Here is a 17,090-nt window from a genome sequence, read left to right on the forward strand (position 1 = left end):
TAAAGATAGAGGCTATTAGGGATTCGTTAGTGGAACTTAGGGTTAACGACGTCCTGGTGTGTTGGATAGTTTCAATCCTGGATATCAGGATTATCAGTTCAACCCTAGGGGACTATAAGATAAGAAGACGTGATACCTGGCACACCACAAGTTTGAGTTCTTTCTCCTCTTTTGTGGTTACTGTCGATAAACTCTATTCTGAAAATCATTGAATGTAAAGGTAGGAAGATAGTCGCCTATGCGGATGACGATGGTGATTCTTATTAAAAGAAAGTTCTCTACACTATCAGTGACATCATGCAGGAAGCGCTTGGAGATCTCTGGTCCTGGGAAAAAACTAACGGGTTGGTTGTAAACCCATCGAACACAGAATTGGTGCTCTTTACCAGGAAATACAGGGCGGATAGTTTCAATTTGACGAAATTACACGGCGTTGAGCTGTTTTTATCAGGTGCAGCCAAGTATTTAGTGACCTTCCTTGACAGCAAATTGTCATGGAAAATAAATACTCAGAAGGGCTTAGTAGGGGTCGGGGCCGGGGTTTATATGGTCGACAAGGATATTAAACGATAGACTCTCTAACGTGTGCAGTGTCTTCGCGATGTGGAAATCCACAGAGTTGATAAAAGCACACGTCACAGAGGGGTAAGTAGTGACTATTTATGTGGACTGTCAGGCGGCATTTGAGGCTTTGAAATGTAACATAATACATTCTAGCTTAGTGGAAGACTGCATGAGAGCCCTTGAAGAGTTAGTGGTAGACTACTCCATCAGATTGGCAGATGAACTGACCAGACATGGCTCTCATCTAGACCGTGGTACAAGGGAACGGGTGGTAAGACGTCCGATATGTCACTACTACAGGCTAATATTTGAAAGATTTCGTGACTTTACTAACCAATCCTGGAATAGTAGGAAGGATTGTCAAGTGTCCAAGGCATTTTGGCCAAAACTGGATGCAAAAGCAACCAAAACACTAATTGAGTTGGATAGGTGTAGTCTCAGTTTTCTAGTAGGAGTGATAACCGGTCACTGCTCAATCGAGGCCTTCATAGGTAAATGGGGATGTAGAAGAGTTGGAGACAGTAGAGCACGTTATGTGCAACTACACGAGACTACAGAGTCATATATTTAAATGGCTAGGTAACAGATTTTTAGATGAACTTGGGAGTGTTGCTGGCTGTAAATTGAGGTTGGCTAGTGAATTGGCAGTGAATTCAAATCCGTAACCAATTTTTTCTCTTTATGCAGATTTGGATTTTTCTTTTTGTTTCTCCTTTTGCTATCTCTAAAACACTACCTTTCTTCTTCTTCTTCCTTTCTTCATGTCTCATTCTTTCAGGAAAGGCATACTTTTTCTCTCTATAGGACTCTTGGGAATCACAATGGACCTTATGGTCTCCGAGTGGAAGTGCACCCTCCTTCCTAACTAAACTAAATTGTACAAATGTTTCAAACTAAAAGCTAAAAATTTTAAAAAATCCTGCATTTTTAAGTCATACTCACAACAAATATAGATTCTAACTTTATTAAAGTCTCATGCCGAAAGGAATTTTAATTTTACAAATACTAAAGTATTTGAAGTCCGTTTCAAAAAGATTTCCCTGTTGATAAAGTTTACTGCTTATTTAAAGGTACATACTACAAACATATTTAGCAATTTATTTATCTGTATATATAATGATAGCAACACATTTCAGAAGGAGTCATAAAGTTTGTTTTCGTGGTTTGTGGTTTTTTAAAAAAATTTATTTGAAATTAAACTACACAAAACAAAATGCTATTATAGTTGCTTTCAAAATGTACATGCTTTAAATCCAAACAAACATGTTTCTCCTTTAAAAAGAAATTTTTAGTAAACATGAACATTTTATTACATCATTTTACTCTCAAAGTGGAATCTTTAATGGTGGCATAAGGATGTGACAATGATGTTAGTCGTATTCATCTCATATTCATGCTGGTGTCTATTGCACAGCACACTCAGCCACACACAGCTCGCTCAATGATAAAGTTGTGAAAAAGTTTAAAATTTCACACTTTTGCCAATAATGAAATGAGAATTTAAAAACGAATATTTATTTAGTTTTATTTTTTAGATGGAATAGGAGACAAGTCAAATCATGTTGAAGTGTTTGATGTTTTTTTTATTATTGCAATATATTGTGGAAATTGACACGTGTTGATGGAATTTTATATGTTTAAACTTACATATGTTTTAAAATGTTTGAAAATGATATTCAATTTGTTTAAGAATATTGATTGATTAGAGTTTGGAAATAAATATTAAACGTATCAGCATAATTATTAATAAATGTAAGTGTAAATGATATGCATTTTGTGTTGTTGTCTTTTTTGACATTTAATTCAATTTGTATTTACCATTATATTGTTAGAATATTTGAAATATTATTGAATCGTTAATTTTTTCCTTGTATATGTACAAAATACAACTCTGCTAAAAACACTGTTGCCAACTTAGCGCTTGTAAATCTATAAAATACAACTCTGTCTGAAACAGTGATAACAACATAGCGATTTTCATTGTAAAACATGCTTAAATTTAATCAAATACACTACTTAACCGTTTAAACTGACTTGTTTGAATGAATATTAATATTTTTTATTCAAAATATTGATTTATTGATTTAAATTAAATAAATTTATAATTTGTTTGTATTAAACTAAAAGAAAACCAATTTTTTATGAATTTCTTTTGAATATTTATGTAAATATTATTGCTGTGTACTGTTTAAAATTCATTTGCATGTTTAAAAAACATTACAAGCAAGCTAGCAAGCTATTTTAATATTTAAATTATTGTTAAGTTTGAACAAGATTGTGTTTATAAATAATATACGATGTATTTTGTATTGAATTTTTTTTTTTTACCCTGTAAATTAAAATTTTCTTCAGTTTTCTCATTATTCTTCTGGTTTCTTTCTAGATGACTGTGTTTTTCCAAAGGAGTTTTCCGTACGCCCAACATGTACCTTCTTGTCTGTAAATATTGCATGAGAATAAATTGAAGGGAATGTTATTAATGGAAAGTTAAATAGAGTAAAAATCGCGCACCACCACACAAACGAAAACAAACTAAAATAAATAAAATAATAAATTAACGTTTAAATTGTCCCTCTAAAGGGAAAGAAAATAAGCAAAAAAGCTAAAAACAAATTTAATATTTAATAATGAACTAAATAACATGAAAAATTAATAATAAAAGAGAGGAAAATAAACAAATAAATGCGGAACAAATTAAAGAACTTTAAAAATAAAGTAATGAAGTGAATGGAATAAATAAATCAAATAAAAAAGTGAGTACAAAATATTCAAATAAATCAATTAATTTAGTTTAATGAATTCAAAATTATACATAAAACTGGAAGAAGATTTGAAAAGGATGAACTATTTTCAAATAATTTAATTTATAGTACATAATTTCAAAGATGGATCAATCTTTAGTTTAACTATGAATAATTATTACAAGAAAAAAACTTTTAAATGAAAAATACGTCTAAAAGCAATAAATAACAAAAAAAAAATATTTTCAAGAATTTCCAAAATGTTAAAGCTAAATTCCCGAAATGGGGAACTTAAAAATGCGAAATAAATGTAGAATTGTATTGGTATTAATAATATAGAGCAACAAGTTAAGATTTTAATACATAAAATTCATTTTTAAAGAATTCCCAAAATGTTTACATTAAATCCCAAAACGGGGAAAACGAGAAATTTCTTAAAAAATACCCATTTTTAATTTTTTTAAACCCATTAATTTATAAATTACTAAAATTTTTGTTTAATTAAGAATTCCTAAAATCTCTAAGAAAAATCCTCATCTCGGGAACATTAAGTTTTATAATAAATTTAGAAAAAACTAAAATTTAATTTATATTTAAAAATCCGGAGAAAATATTAAAATTTTTAGAATTCCCAAAATGTTAAAACAAAATCCCCAAAAATGGGAACTTAAATATTGACAAATAAATATGGAATTTTATTGGTATTAATAATAAAGAGTAAATTTTATGATGTTAACACATAAAATTATTTTTTAAAGAATTCCCAAAATGTTTATTAAAAATCGCCAAAACGGGGAAAACGTGAAAATTCTTAAAAAATAAAAATTTTTAAATTTTGTAAACAAATTAAATCATAATTTACTAAAATTTTTGTTTAATTAAGAATTCCTAAAATCTCTACGACAAATCCCCATCTCGGGAACATTAAGTTTTATAATAAATTTAGAAAAAACAATAAAATTTAATTTTTATTTACAAATCCTGCAATAAACATTAATAATTTTAGTATTTTCTAAAATTCCTAAAATGTTAAAGCAAAATCCCCGAAATGGGGAATTTAAAAATCAGAAAATAGCAAAATTTTAAGATTTAATAAAATTCTTATTCAAAGAATTCCCAAAATGTTTACACAAAATCCCACAAAAATAAATGTTTGTAAATTGTGTAAATTTTCTTCCAGCAAATGTAAATTAACATAGAGAATTATACATAGAGACGATTTGTCAAACAAAAATACAACAAATAATATTTCTGATACAACAACAAAATACATTGACTAGCATGTATTTTGTTGTTGCAAGATATAGGTTTTTGACAACAGACTTAGGTTTTTGACAATTCCTTCTCATCTCTATGTTACCCTATGTAAATTACTGTAATTGTTTAATAATAAACCTATTTTCTATTATTTATTTTAGAAAATTCTGTCCCAAAAAGGAAATACATAAAACTACAATAGTTTTATAAGGTATAACACCCCCCAAAAACAAAAGCTATGTACATTAAAAAAGTTTTAAATATTTAACATACAAAATAATGGAAACTTTAAAGAAATTTGATAATCCTGGCGATTGTCAATCAACCGGTACAGTTTTAATCGAAACGGGTAATAAAAATAAACCGTTAAAACATGAAAATCAAAATGCCCACATTGATGGGGCGACACATGCAAATTCAGCCACAACTATACTGATTAAACATGCTACATCACCAACAACGCCTACGGCAACAAATAAATTAAAATCCCAGCAACAACAACAACAGCAGCAGCAACAACATCAATTTCGTGCACCACAACAATTTGTTAAACATAAGAAAACTTCTACTGCTTCCAACACCAGCAACAATACGACGTCAGCCCCTGCCACAGCGGCCAACAAAACTGCCGCCAGTTCTAGTCTAAATAATAATAAAAAGAATAAATGTTGGAATAAACGTCAACACAGATCAGCCAAACAAAACAATACCACCACCATCAACACCACCACCAACAGCGCCATAGCCAACAATAATAATACAACCTCCTCAAACCCAAATAGCAATTCGGCTACAAACGCTTTAGTCGCAACAACGGCCACCATAAGTGTTACGGAAAATGAAAATGAAACGAAAACAAATCTATCAGTCACATCAAAAGCCGATTTGGAAAATATACAAAATCTTAAAAATCAAGTAGGAGGTCATTACCACCATCATCATACAACCCATGCACAACCACATCATCATCATTATCCACATCATGGTGCTTCCTCCAACACCCTCAATACCATTGACACACGTATGTCAGCCGGTCAAGGTGGTTTTCCACCGTCTTGTCTAACGGTCATGGCTTCTGAGAAATTAGGTTATGGCCATGGCCATTGCAAGCAAACACAACAGCAACTGCATAAAAAGCCAATAGCCCCTCATCGTTCTAGTGGAGGTGGTGGTGGCGGCGGTTTAAGTGGCAATCATCATCATATTCTCTGTGCTGGCTCAGCCCACAATACCCTGGGTGCTGGGGGACCCGGAGCGGGCAATGCTGGTGCCGTAACAGCCTCAAATCTGACTTGCTGCCACATTAATGGCTGTCCCTCGCACAATGCTAAAGATGCCAGCTCAGCCAACAATTCAACGGTGTCCGGTGCTGCTTCAGCTCTACACATTTGTTGTTTACGTTCGAAATTCTTTTTGCCGGACAAAAGGCCACGTAAGGGCAATTTCATACCACCCACCAAATTTCTACTGGGTGGCAATATATCAGATCCCTTAAACTTGAGCTCTTTACAAAACGAGGCCTCCTCGAATGCCTCTTCGAACAACAATACACCGGCCACCACACCCCGGCAATCGCCCATAACCACACCCCCCAAGGTAGAGGTCATTATACCGCCCAATATCCATGACCCTTTGCATCTCTTGGATCCCGTGGATTCCATGGAATATGAAAAACAATTGACCTCTCCCATGAAACGTGGCCTCAGTCTGCAAGGCTCTTTGGCCTTGGGTCTTAGGGGAGGCCCAAATAAAGCGCACAAGCATAGACATCGTAAAAATCGCAAACCCAAACGACGTCGTTACGATTCCCTAAATTCTACCACAAGTACTACAACCACCATCGATTCATTGGATGAACAAACAACTGCTCTGTTGAGCAGTACAATGAGTACTGAAAAGGGCGTCTCGTTATCAATAGATTTGGAAAATATTTGCAACAAACAAGACCCCCACATCTCCGCCAATTCGGCGGGTAGTGAAGATGAAGAGCTAACAGAGAACGAGTTACATTCACCACAGCACAAGCTCTTAGTTGCTGAAAACATAAATAATTCCAACACTTTGAGCAAGACGACTACAATTATTACCACTGCAGCTAATGCTGCTGTTGTAGCTTCCACTGTCGCCATTGACGCTGCCACACCAGTCACTGCCACTGAGAACAATTGCAAAATCAAAGAAGCAGATCAACAACCTACAACTCCCCCCCTACAGTTGCCAGCCCAACTCCAGGAACTACCACAGCAAAACCAGGAAATTACAACTGTTGATGTGACAAGTGTTGGTTCCCTAAAAAACACAAACACCATCACCACCAGCAACAATAGCAACAATAATAATGCTGCCGCTAATACAGCAACTGTACTACCAGATGTTGCTGTTGCCAGAGAACGCGCATGTCGTGATTTGCGTTTGGATTTAGTATCCACCACAACTTGTAGTGGCAATACCAGCACAACATCATGTGGTAGCTCGGTGGCAAGTGGTGCAGGTGGTAGAAAACGCAAAATCAGCGAGAGCAACTCTCAAAAGAGCAAGGTGAGTAGAGTACTAGGAAAAATAAATAAAAGAAGACAGTGTTTTAGGAGGGAATAAAATAATTTTCAAATTAAATGTCTTCTTAAGACTCTATTCTATAGAAAAATGTCTTGTTTAGACACTATTCTATAGAAAAGTGTTTTGTTTAGACCCTTATTCTATAGAAAAGTGTCTTGTTTAGACCCTTATTCTATAGAAAAGTGTCTTGTTTAGACCCTTATTCTATAGAAAAGTGTCTTGTTTAGACCCTTATTCTATAGAAAAGTGTCTTGTTTAGACCATTATTCTATAGAAAAGTGTTTTGTTTAGACCCTTATTCTATTGAAACGTGTCTTGTTTAGACCCTTACTCTATAGAAAGTGTCTTGTTTAGACCCTTATTCTATAGAAAAGTGTCTTGTTTAGACCCTTATTCTATAGAAAAGTGTCTTGTTAAGACCATTATTTCATAGAAAAGTGTCTTGTTTAGACCCTTATTCTATAGAAAAGTGTCTTGTTTAGACAATTATTCTATAGAAAAGTGTTTTGTTTAGACAATTATTCTATAGAAAAGTGTCTTGTTTAGACAATTATTCTATAGAAAAGTGTCTTGTTTAGACTCTTATTCTATAGAAAAGTGTCTTGTTTAGACCCTTATTTTATAGAAAAGTGTCTTGTTTAGACACTATTCTATAGAAAAGTGTCTTGTTTAGACACTATTCCATAGAAAAGTGTCTTGTTTAGACTCTTATTCCATAGAAAAGTGTCTTGTTTAGACCCTTATTCTATAGAAAAGTGTCTTGTTTATACACTATTCTATAGAAAAGTGTATTGTTTAGACACTATTCTATAGAAAAGTGTCTTGTTTAGACACTATTCTATAGAAAAGTGTCTTGTTTAGACACTATTCTATAGAAAAGTGTCTTGTTTAGACACTATTCTATAGAAAAGTGTCTTGTTTAGACACTATTCTATAGAAAAGTGTCTTGTTTAGACACTATTCTATAGAAAAGTGTCTTGTTTAGACACTATTCTATAGAAAAGTGTCTTGTTTAGACACTATTCTATAGAAAAGTGTCTTGTTTAGACACTATTCCATAGAAAAGTGTCTTGTTTAGACACTATTCTATAGAAAAGTGTCTTGTTTAGACACTATTCTATAGAAAAGTGTCTTGTTTAGACACTATTCTATAGAAAAGTGTCTTGTTTAGACACTATTCTATAGAAAAGTGTCTTGTTTAGACACTATTCTATAGAAAAGTGTCTTGTTTAGACACTATTCCATAGAAAAGTGTCTTGTTTAGACACTATTCCATAGAAAAGTGTCTTGTTTAGACACTATTCCATAGAAAAGTGTCTTGTTTAGACCCTTATTCTATAGAAAAGTGTCTTGTTTAGACACTATTCTATAGAAAAGTGTCTTGTTTAGACACTATTCTATAGAAAAGTGTCTTGTTTAGACACTATTCTATAGAAAAGTGTCTTGTTTAGACACTATTCTATAGAAAAGTGTCTTGTTTAGACACTATTCTATAGAAAAGTGTCTTGTTTAGACACTATTCTATAGAAAAGTGTCTTGTTTAGACACTATTCTATAGAAAAGTGTCTTGTTTAGACACTATTCTATAGAAAAGTGTCTTGTTTAGACACTATTCTATAGAAAAGTGTCTTGTTTAGACACTATTCTATAGAAAAGTGTCTTGTTTAGACACTATTCTATAGAAAAGTGTCTTGTTTAGACACTATTCTATAGAAAAGTGTCTTGTTTAGACACTATTCTATAGAAAAGTGTCTTGTTTAGACACTATTCTATAGAAAAGTGTCTTGTTTAGACACTATTCTATAGAAAAGTGTCTTGTTTAGACACTATTCTATAGAAAAGTGTCTTGTTTAGACACTATTCTATAGAAAAGTGTCTTGTTTAGACACTATTCTATAGAAAAGTGTCTTGTTTAGACACTATTCTATAGAAAAGTGTCTTGTTTAGACACTATTCTATAGAAAAGTGTCTTGTTTAGACACTATTCTATAGAAAAGTGTCTTGTTTAGACACTATTCTATAGAAAAGTGTCTTGTTTAGACACTATTCTATAGAAAAGTGTCTTGTTTAGACACTATTCTATAGAAAAGTGTCTTGTTTAGACACTATTCTATAGAAAAGTGTCTTGTTTAGACACTATTCTATAGAAAAGTGTCTTGTTTAGACACTATTCTATAGAAAAGTGTCTTGTTTAGACACTATTCCATAGAAAAGTGTCTTGTTTAGACACTATTCCATAGAAAAGTGTCTTGTTTAGACCCTTATTCTATAGAAAAGTGTCTTGTTTAGACACTATTCTATAGAAAAGTGTCTTGTTTAGACACTATTCTATAGAAAAGTGTCTTGTTTAGACACTATTCTATAGAAAAGTGTCTTGTTTAGACACTATTCTATAGAAAAGTGTCTTGTTTAGACACTATTCTATAGAAAAGTGTTTTGTTTAGACCCTTATTCTATAGAAAAGTGTCTTGTTTAGACACTATTCTATAGAAAAGTGTTTTGTTTAGACCCTTATTCTATAGAAAAGTGTCTTGTTTAGACCCTTATTCTATAGAAAAGTGTCTTGTTTAGACCCTTATTCTATAGAAAAGTGTCTTGTTTAGACCCTTATTCTATAGAAAAGTGTCTTGTTTAGACCATTATTCTATAGAAAAGTGTTTTGTTTAGACCCTTATTCTATTGAAACGTGTCTTGTTTAGACCCTTACTCTATAGAAAGTGTCTTGTTTAGACCCTTATTCTATAGAAAAGTGTCTTGTTTAGACCCTTATTCTATAGAAAAGTGTCTTGTTAAGACCATTATTTCATAGAAAAGTGTCTTGTTTAGACCCTTATTCTATAGAAAAGTGTCTTGTTTAGACAATTATTCTATAGAAAAGTGTTTTGTTTAGACAATTATTCTATAGAAAAGTGTCTTGTTTAGACAATTATTCTATAGAAAAGTGTCTTGTTTAGACTCTTATTCTATAGAAAAGTGTCTTGTTTAGACCCTTATTTTATAGAAAAGTGTCTTGTTTAGACACTATTCTATAGAAAAGTGTCTTGTTTAGACACTATTCCATAGAAAAGTGTCTTGTTTAGACACTATTCCATAGAAAAGTGTCTTGTTTAGACCCTTATTCTATAGAAAAGTGTCTTGTTTATACACTATTCTATAGAAAAGTGTATTGTTTAGACACTATTCTATAGAAAAGTGTCTTGTTTAGACACTATTCTATAGAAAAGTGTCTTGTTTAGACACTATTCTATAGAAAAGTGTCTTGTTTAGACACTATTCTATAGAAAAGTGTCTTGTTTAGACACTATTCTATAGAAAAGTGTCTTGTTTAGACACTATTCTATAGAAAAGTGTCTTGTTTAGACACTATTCTATAGAAAAGTGTCTTGTTTAGACACTATTCTATAGAAAAGTGTCTTGTTTAGACACTATTCTATAGAAAAGTGTCTTGTTTAGACACTATTCTATAGAAAAGTGTCTTGTTTAGACACTATTCTATAGAAAAGTGTCTTGTTTAGACACTATTCTATAGAAAAGTGTCTTGTTTAGACACTATTCTATAGAAAAGTGTCTTGTTTAGACACTATTCTATAGAAAAGTGTCTTGTTTAGACACTATTCCATAGAAAAGTGTCTTGTTTAGACACTATTCCATAGAAAAGTGTCTTGTTTAGACACTATTCCATAGAAAAGTGTCTTGTTTAGACCCTTATTCTATAGAAAAGTGTCTTGTTTAGACACTATTCTATAGAAAAGTGTCTTGTTTAGACACTATTCTATAGAAAAGTGTCTTGTTTAGACACTATTCTATAGAAAAGTGTCTTGTTTAGACACTATTCTATAGAAAAGTGTCTTGTTTAGACACTATTCTATAGAAAAGTGTCTTGTTTAGACACTATTCTATAGAAAAGTGTCTTGTTTAGACACTATTCTATAGAAAAGTGTCTTGTTTAGACACTATTCTATAGAAAAGTGTCTTGTTTAGACACTATTCTATAGAAAAGTGTCTTGTTTAGACACTATTCTATAGAAAAGTGTCTTGTTTAGACACTATTCTATAGAAAAGTGTCTTGTTTAGACACTATTCTATAGAAAAGTGTCTTGTTTAGACACTATTCTATAGAAAAGTGTCTTGTTTAGACACTATTCTATAGAAAAGTGTCTTGTTTAGACACTATTCTATAGAAAAGTGTCTTGTTTAGACACTATTCTATAGAAAAGTGTCTTGTTTAGACACTATTCTATAGAAAAGTGTCTTGTTTAGACACTATTCTATAGAAAAGTGTCTTGTTTAGACACTATTCTATAGAAAAGTGTCTTGTTTAGACACTATTCTATAGAAAAGTGTCTTGTTTAGACACTATTCTATAGAAAAGTGTCTTGTTTAGACACTATTCTATAGAAAAGTGTCTTGTTTAGACACTATTCTATAGAAAAGTGTCTTGTTTAGACACTATTCTATAGAAAAGTGTCTTGTTTAGACACTATTCTATAGAAAAGTGTCTTGTTTAGACACTATTCCATAGAAAAGTGTCTTGTTTAGACACTATTCCATAGAAAAGTGTCTTGTTTAGACCCTTATTCTATAGAAAAGTGTCTTGTTTAGACACTATTCTATAGAAAAGTGTCTTGTTTAGACACTATTCTATAGAAAAGTGTCTTGTTTAGACACTATTCTATAGAAAAGTGTCTTGTTTAGACACTATTCTATAGAAAAGTGTCTTGTTTAGACACTATTCTATAGAAAAGTGTCTTGTTTAGACACTATTCTATAGAAAAGTGTCTTGTTTAGACACTATTCTATAGAAAAGTGTCTTGTTTAGACACTATTCTATAGAAAAGTGTCTTGTTTAGACACTATTCTATAGAAAAGTGTCTTGTTTAGACACTATTCTATAGAAAAGTGTCTTGTTTAGACACTATTCTATAGAAAAGTGTCTTGTTTAGACACTATTCTATAGAAAAGTGTCTTGTTTAGACACTATTCTATAGAAAAGTGTCTTGTTTAGACACTATTCTATAGAAAAGTGTCTTGTTTAGACACTATTCTATAGAAAAGTGTCTTGTTTAGACACTATTCTATAGAAAAGTGTCTTGTTTAGACACTATTCTATAGAAAAGTGTCTTGTTTAGACACTATTCTATAGAAAAGTGTCTTGTTTAGACACTATTCTATAGAAAAGTGTCTTGTTTAGACACTATTCCATAGAAAAGTGTCTTGTTTAGACACTATTCCATAGAAAAGTGTCTTGTTTAGACCCTTATTCTATAGAAAAGTGTCTTGTTTAGACACTATTCTATAGAAAAGTGTCTTGTTTAGACACTATTCTATAGAAAAGTGTCTTGTTTAGACACTATTCTATAGAAAAGTGTCTTGTTTAGACACTATTCTATAGAAAAGTGTCTTTTTTAGACACTATTCTATAGAAAAGTGTCTTGTTTAGACACTATTCTATAGAAAAGTGTCTTGTTTAGACACTATTCTATAGAAAAGTGTCTTGTTTAGACACTATTCTATTGAAAAGTGTCTTGTTTAGACACTATTCTATAGAAAAGTGTCTTGTTTAGACACTATTCTATAGAAAAGTGTCTTGTTTAGACACTATTCTATAGAAAAGTGTCTTGTTTAGACACTATTCTATAGAAAAGTGTCTTGTTTAGACACTATTCTATAGAAAAGTGTCTTGTTTAGACACTATTCTATAGAAAAGTGTCTTGTTTAGACACTATTCTATAGAAAAGTGTCTTGTTTAGACACTATTCTATAGAAAAGTGTCTTGTTTAGACACTATTCTATAGAAAAGTGTCTTGTTTAGACACTATTCTATAGAAAAGTGTCTTGTTTAGACACTATTCTATAGAAAAGTGTCTTGTTTAGACACTATTCTATAGAAAAGTGTCTTGTTTAGACACTATTCTATAGAAAAGTGTCTTGTTTAGACACTATTCTATAGAAAAGTGTCTTGTTTAGACACTATTCTATAGAAAAGTGTCTTGTTTAGACACTATTCCATAGAAAAGTGTCTTGTTTAGACACTATTCCATAGAAAAGTGTCTTGTTTAGACCCTTATTCTATAGAAAAGTGTCTTGTTTAGACACTATTCTATAGAAAAGTGTCTTGTTTAGACACTATTCTATAGAAAAGTGTCTTGTTTAGACACTATTCTATAGAAAAGTGTCTTGTTTAGACACTATTCTATAGAAAAGTGTCTTGTTTAGACACTATTCTATAGAAAAGTGTCTTGTTTAGACACTATTCTATAGAAAAGTGTCTTGTTTAGACACTATTCTATAGAAAAGTGTCTTGTTTAGACACTATTCTATAGAAAAGTGTCTTGTTTAGACACTATTCTATAGAAAAGTGTCTTGTTTAGACACTATTCTATAGAAAAGTGTCTTGTTTAGACACTATTCTATAGAAAAGTGTCTTGTTTAGACACTATTCTATAGAAAAGTGTCTTGTTTAGACACTATTCTATAGAAAAGTGTCTTGTTTAGACACTATTCTATAGAAAAGTGTCTTGTTTAGACACTATTCTATAGAAAAGTGTCTTGTTTAGACACTATTCTATAGAAAAGTGTCTTGTTTAGACACTATTCTATAGAAAAGTGTCTTGTTTAGACACTATTCTATAGAAAAGTGTCTTGTTTAGACACTATTCTATAGAAAAGTGTCTTGTTTAGACACTATTCTATAGAAAAGTGTCTTGTTTAGACACTATTCTATAGAAAAGTGTCTTGTTTAGACACTATTCTATAGAAAAGTGTCTTGTTTAGACACTATTCTATAGAAAAGTGTCTTGTTTAGACACTATTCTATAGAAAAGTGTCTTGTTTAGACACTATTCTATAGAAAAGTGTCTTGTTTAGACACTATTCTATAGAAAAGTGTCTTGTTTAGACACTATTCTATAGAAAAGTGTCTTGTTTAGACACTATTCTATAGAAAAGTGTCTTGTTTAGACACTATTCTATAGAAAAGTGTCTTGTTTAGACACTATTCTATAGAAAAGTGTCTTGTTTAGACACTATTCTATAGAAAAGTGTCTTGTTTAGACACTATTCTATAGAAAAGTGTCTTGTTTAGACACTATTCCATAGAAAAGTGTCTTGTTTAGACCATTATTCTATAGCAAAGTGTCTTGTTTAGACCCTTATTCTATAGAAAATTTTCTTGTTTAGACACAATTCCATAGAAAAGTATCTTGTTTAGACCCTTATTCTATAGAAAAGTGTCTTGTTTAGACACTATTCCATAGAAAAGTGTGTTGTTTAGACCACTATTCTATAGAAAAGTATATTGTTTAGACCCTTATTCTATAGAAAAGTGTCTTGTTTAGACCCTTATTCTATAGAAAAGTGTCTTGTTTAGACAATTATTCTATAGAAAAGTGTCTTGTTTAGACTCTTATTCTATAGAAAAGTGTCTTGTTTAGACCCTTATTTTATAGAAAAGTGTCTTGTTTAGACCCTTTTTTTATAGAAAAGTGTCTTGTTTAGACACTATTCTATAGAAAAGTGTCTTGTTTAGACACTATTCCATAGAAAAGTGTCTTGTTTAGACACTATTCCATAGAAAAGTGTCTTGTTTAGACACTATTCTATAGAAAAGTGTCTGTGTAGACACTATTCTATAGAAAAGTGTCTTGTTTAGACCCTTATTCTATAGAAAAGTATCTTGTTTAGACCCTTACTCTATAGAAAAGTGTCTTGTTTAGACCCTTACTCTATAGAAAAGTGTCTTGTTTAGGCTTTATTCTTCCAAATGACTTTAATAATTAACCATATTTTATTTACAATTCCAGAAATATTTCCGAGTTGATTCCATGGACAAAATAGTTAGCCCAGTGGTGCCACAACCCGGTGCTTGGAAGCGACCACCTCGAACAACTGCTACAGGAGCACGGAAATCTCAACGTCGATCTACTTCAATCAGTGAAACCACTCTAACCGATCTAAGTCCCTTAGAGGAATCAAGCAAACTGCTGGTAGAGGGTAAGTTTGAATTTAATAAACCCAATTACAATATATTTCATTAATTATGATTTCCTTTCGCAGAAATACCCCGTGATGATACACCCGAATTGGCCAAAGTAGAAATATTTGCAGAAACTGGTGTTCTGTTGGGCAGTCCTTTAAGTACTGCCTCTGTGGCCACCTCCACAGCTACCGCTGAGCCGGAACCAATAAGCGAGCCGACAACCGAAGCGGTCGATACCAAAAATGCTTTAATTCTAGCGGAAACGGTTAAAAAAGAAATTATTTCCTCAGTCGTTTCCCTAAAATCTCTACCCAAATTCCCAGCCGATGGTAAACAATATCGTTATGGCAACTATGATCGTTATGCCGGCCTCAGGCATCTCAATGAATTCATGGACATACGTTTGCAAGTGTTTTTACAGTATCCCGAGCTGTTCAAAAACAAAGATATCTTGGATATAGGCTGTAATGTGGGTCACATGACAATTTCAGTGGCTAGAAAATTGGCACCCAAATCTATATTGGGTATAGATATTGACAAGGAGTTGATAGCTAGAGCTAGGCGCAACCTGGCCATGTATGTGCGTATACCACATGAAATGTTAAAAAAAGAATTGTTGGATGCTAGTGAGTTGTTGGAAACAACAAATACTTCGGAAGTTAAGCAGAAAAAGGGACGTAGAAGGCGCAAAAAGAAAAAGCAACAAATGCAACCACAACAACAACAGCAAATGCAGCAGCAAAGAGATCCACAACAACAACAACAACTACATAATCATCATCACCACCATGGCCATGGCAACTATGAGCATTGGCAACAATTCCAACATCACTTACTGCACTATCATCTGCTGCATCATCATCACCACCACCATCATCATCATCACTTGTATTTGCAGCAGGAGAATTCCAATGTGGATGCCTCCGATTTCTTTCCTATATCATTTCCACTCACCTACGGTGGCATAACCGCAACATCTTCCGCACCCTCCTGCGCCAACAATTTCACTTCCAACAAAGCTTCTTCTAGTCCCCAAAATATTGAATCTCAGTCACCTGCTTCTACGTCCACCACAACCCTCAGTACACCCGGTCATCCGGCCACATCGACGGCCAGCCACAAGGCCAACACCACCCACTCCACATCGACGCATAAGCTTAACCAGTCCAAAACGAAAAACGACTTTCCCCACAATGTCTTCTTTCGTCAAACGAACTATGTGCTAAAAGATGAATCTCTGCTGGCCAACGACAGCCAGCAGTATGATCTCATTTTGTGTTTGTCTCTCACCAAGTGGATACATTTGAATTTTGGTGATGCTGGCCTAAAGTCGGCCTTCAAGAGAATGTTTAATCAGTTGAGGCCGGGTGGCAAGCTGATATTGGAGGCCCAAAATTGGGCGAGCTATAAGAGAAAGAAGAATTTAACGGTAGGTAGATTTTTTAATATTGAAAAGAGCTTTAATTTATTATGATTTATTTAATTGCAGGAGGACATTTACAATAATTATCACAATATCGAATTCTATCCCAATAAATTTCATGAATATCTGCTGAGTTCCGAAGTGGGCTTTAGTCACAGTTACACTTTGGGCATTCCAAAACATTTGAGCAAAGGATTTAGTCGTCCCATACAGGTTGGTTTTTTGAGGAAAATTCAAAGACAGTCTATAGAAAAATGGAAGACAGATACAGCTGTTACAATTTTTCTATAGAAAATTCGAATCCTACACAGTTGCTTAATTTTTCTATAGAAAAATCAAAGACAGCAGTCACAATTTTTCTATAGAAAAATCAAAGACAGACACAGCAGTCACAATTTTTCTATAGAAAAATCAAAGACAGACACAGCTGTCACTATTTTTCTATAGAAAAATCAAAGACAGACACAGCTGTCACAATTTTTCTATAGAAAAATCAAAGACAGATACAGCTGTCTTAATTTTTCTTTAGAAAAATCGAAGACAGGCACAGCTGTCTTAATTTTTCTATAGA

At 32.6% G+C, this 17,090-nt stretch overlaps 1 protein-coding gene across 1 annotated transcript in view; it reads left to right on the plus strand.

The window, feature by feature from the left end:
* The window catches only part of bin3 (bicoid-interacting protein 3), a 53,802-nt gene that overhangs the window by 31,505 nt on the left and 5,207 nt on the right, over positions 1-17,090 (plus strand). The window contains exons 2-6 of the mRNA XM_065514508.1: positions 2,948-3,317; positions 4,724-7,100; positions 14,921-15,110; positions 15,174-16,525; positions 16,586-16,732. Of these exons, the coding sequence (XP_065370580.1) occupies positions 4,842-7,100; positions 14,921-15,110; positions 15,174-16,525; positions 16,586-16,732 (3,948 nt within the window). The 5' untranslated portion in view covers positions 2,948-3,317; positions 4,724-4,841. The remainder of the gene's footprint in view (positions 1-2,947; positions 3,318-4,723; positions 7,101-14,920; positions 15,111-15,173; positions 16,526-16,585; positions 16,733-17,090) is intronic.

The sequence above is a fragment of the Calliphora vicina genome, chromosome 5 (genome assembly GCF_958450345.1).
Source record: "Calliphora vicina chromosome 5, idCalVici1.1, whole genome shotgun sequence".
NCBI lineage: Eukaryota > Metazoa > Arthropoda > Insecta > Diptera > Calliphoridae > Calliphora > Calliphora vicina.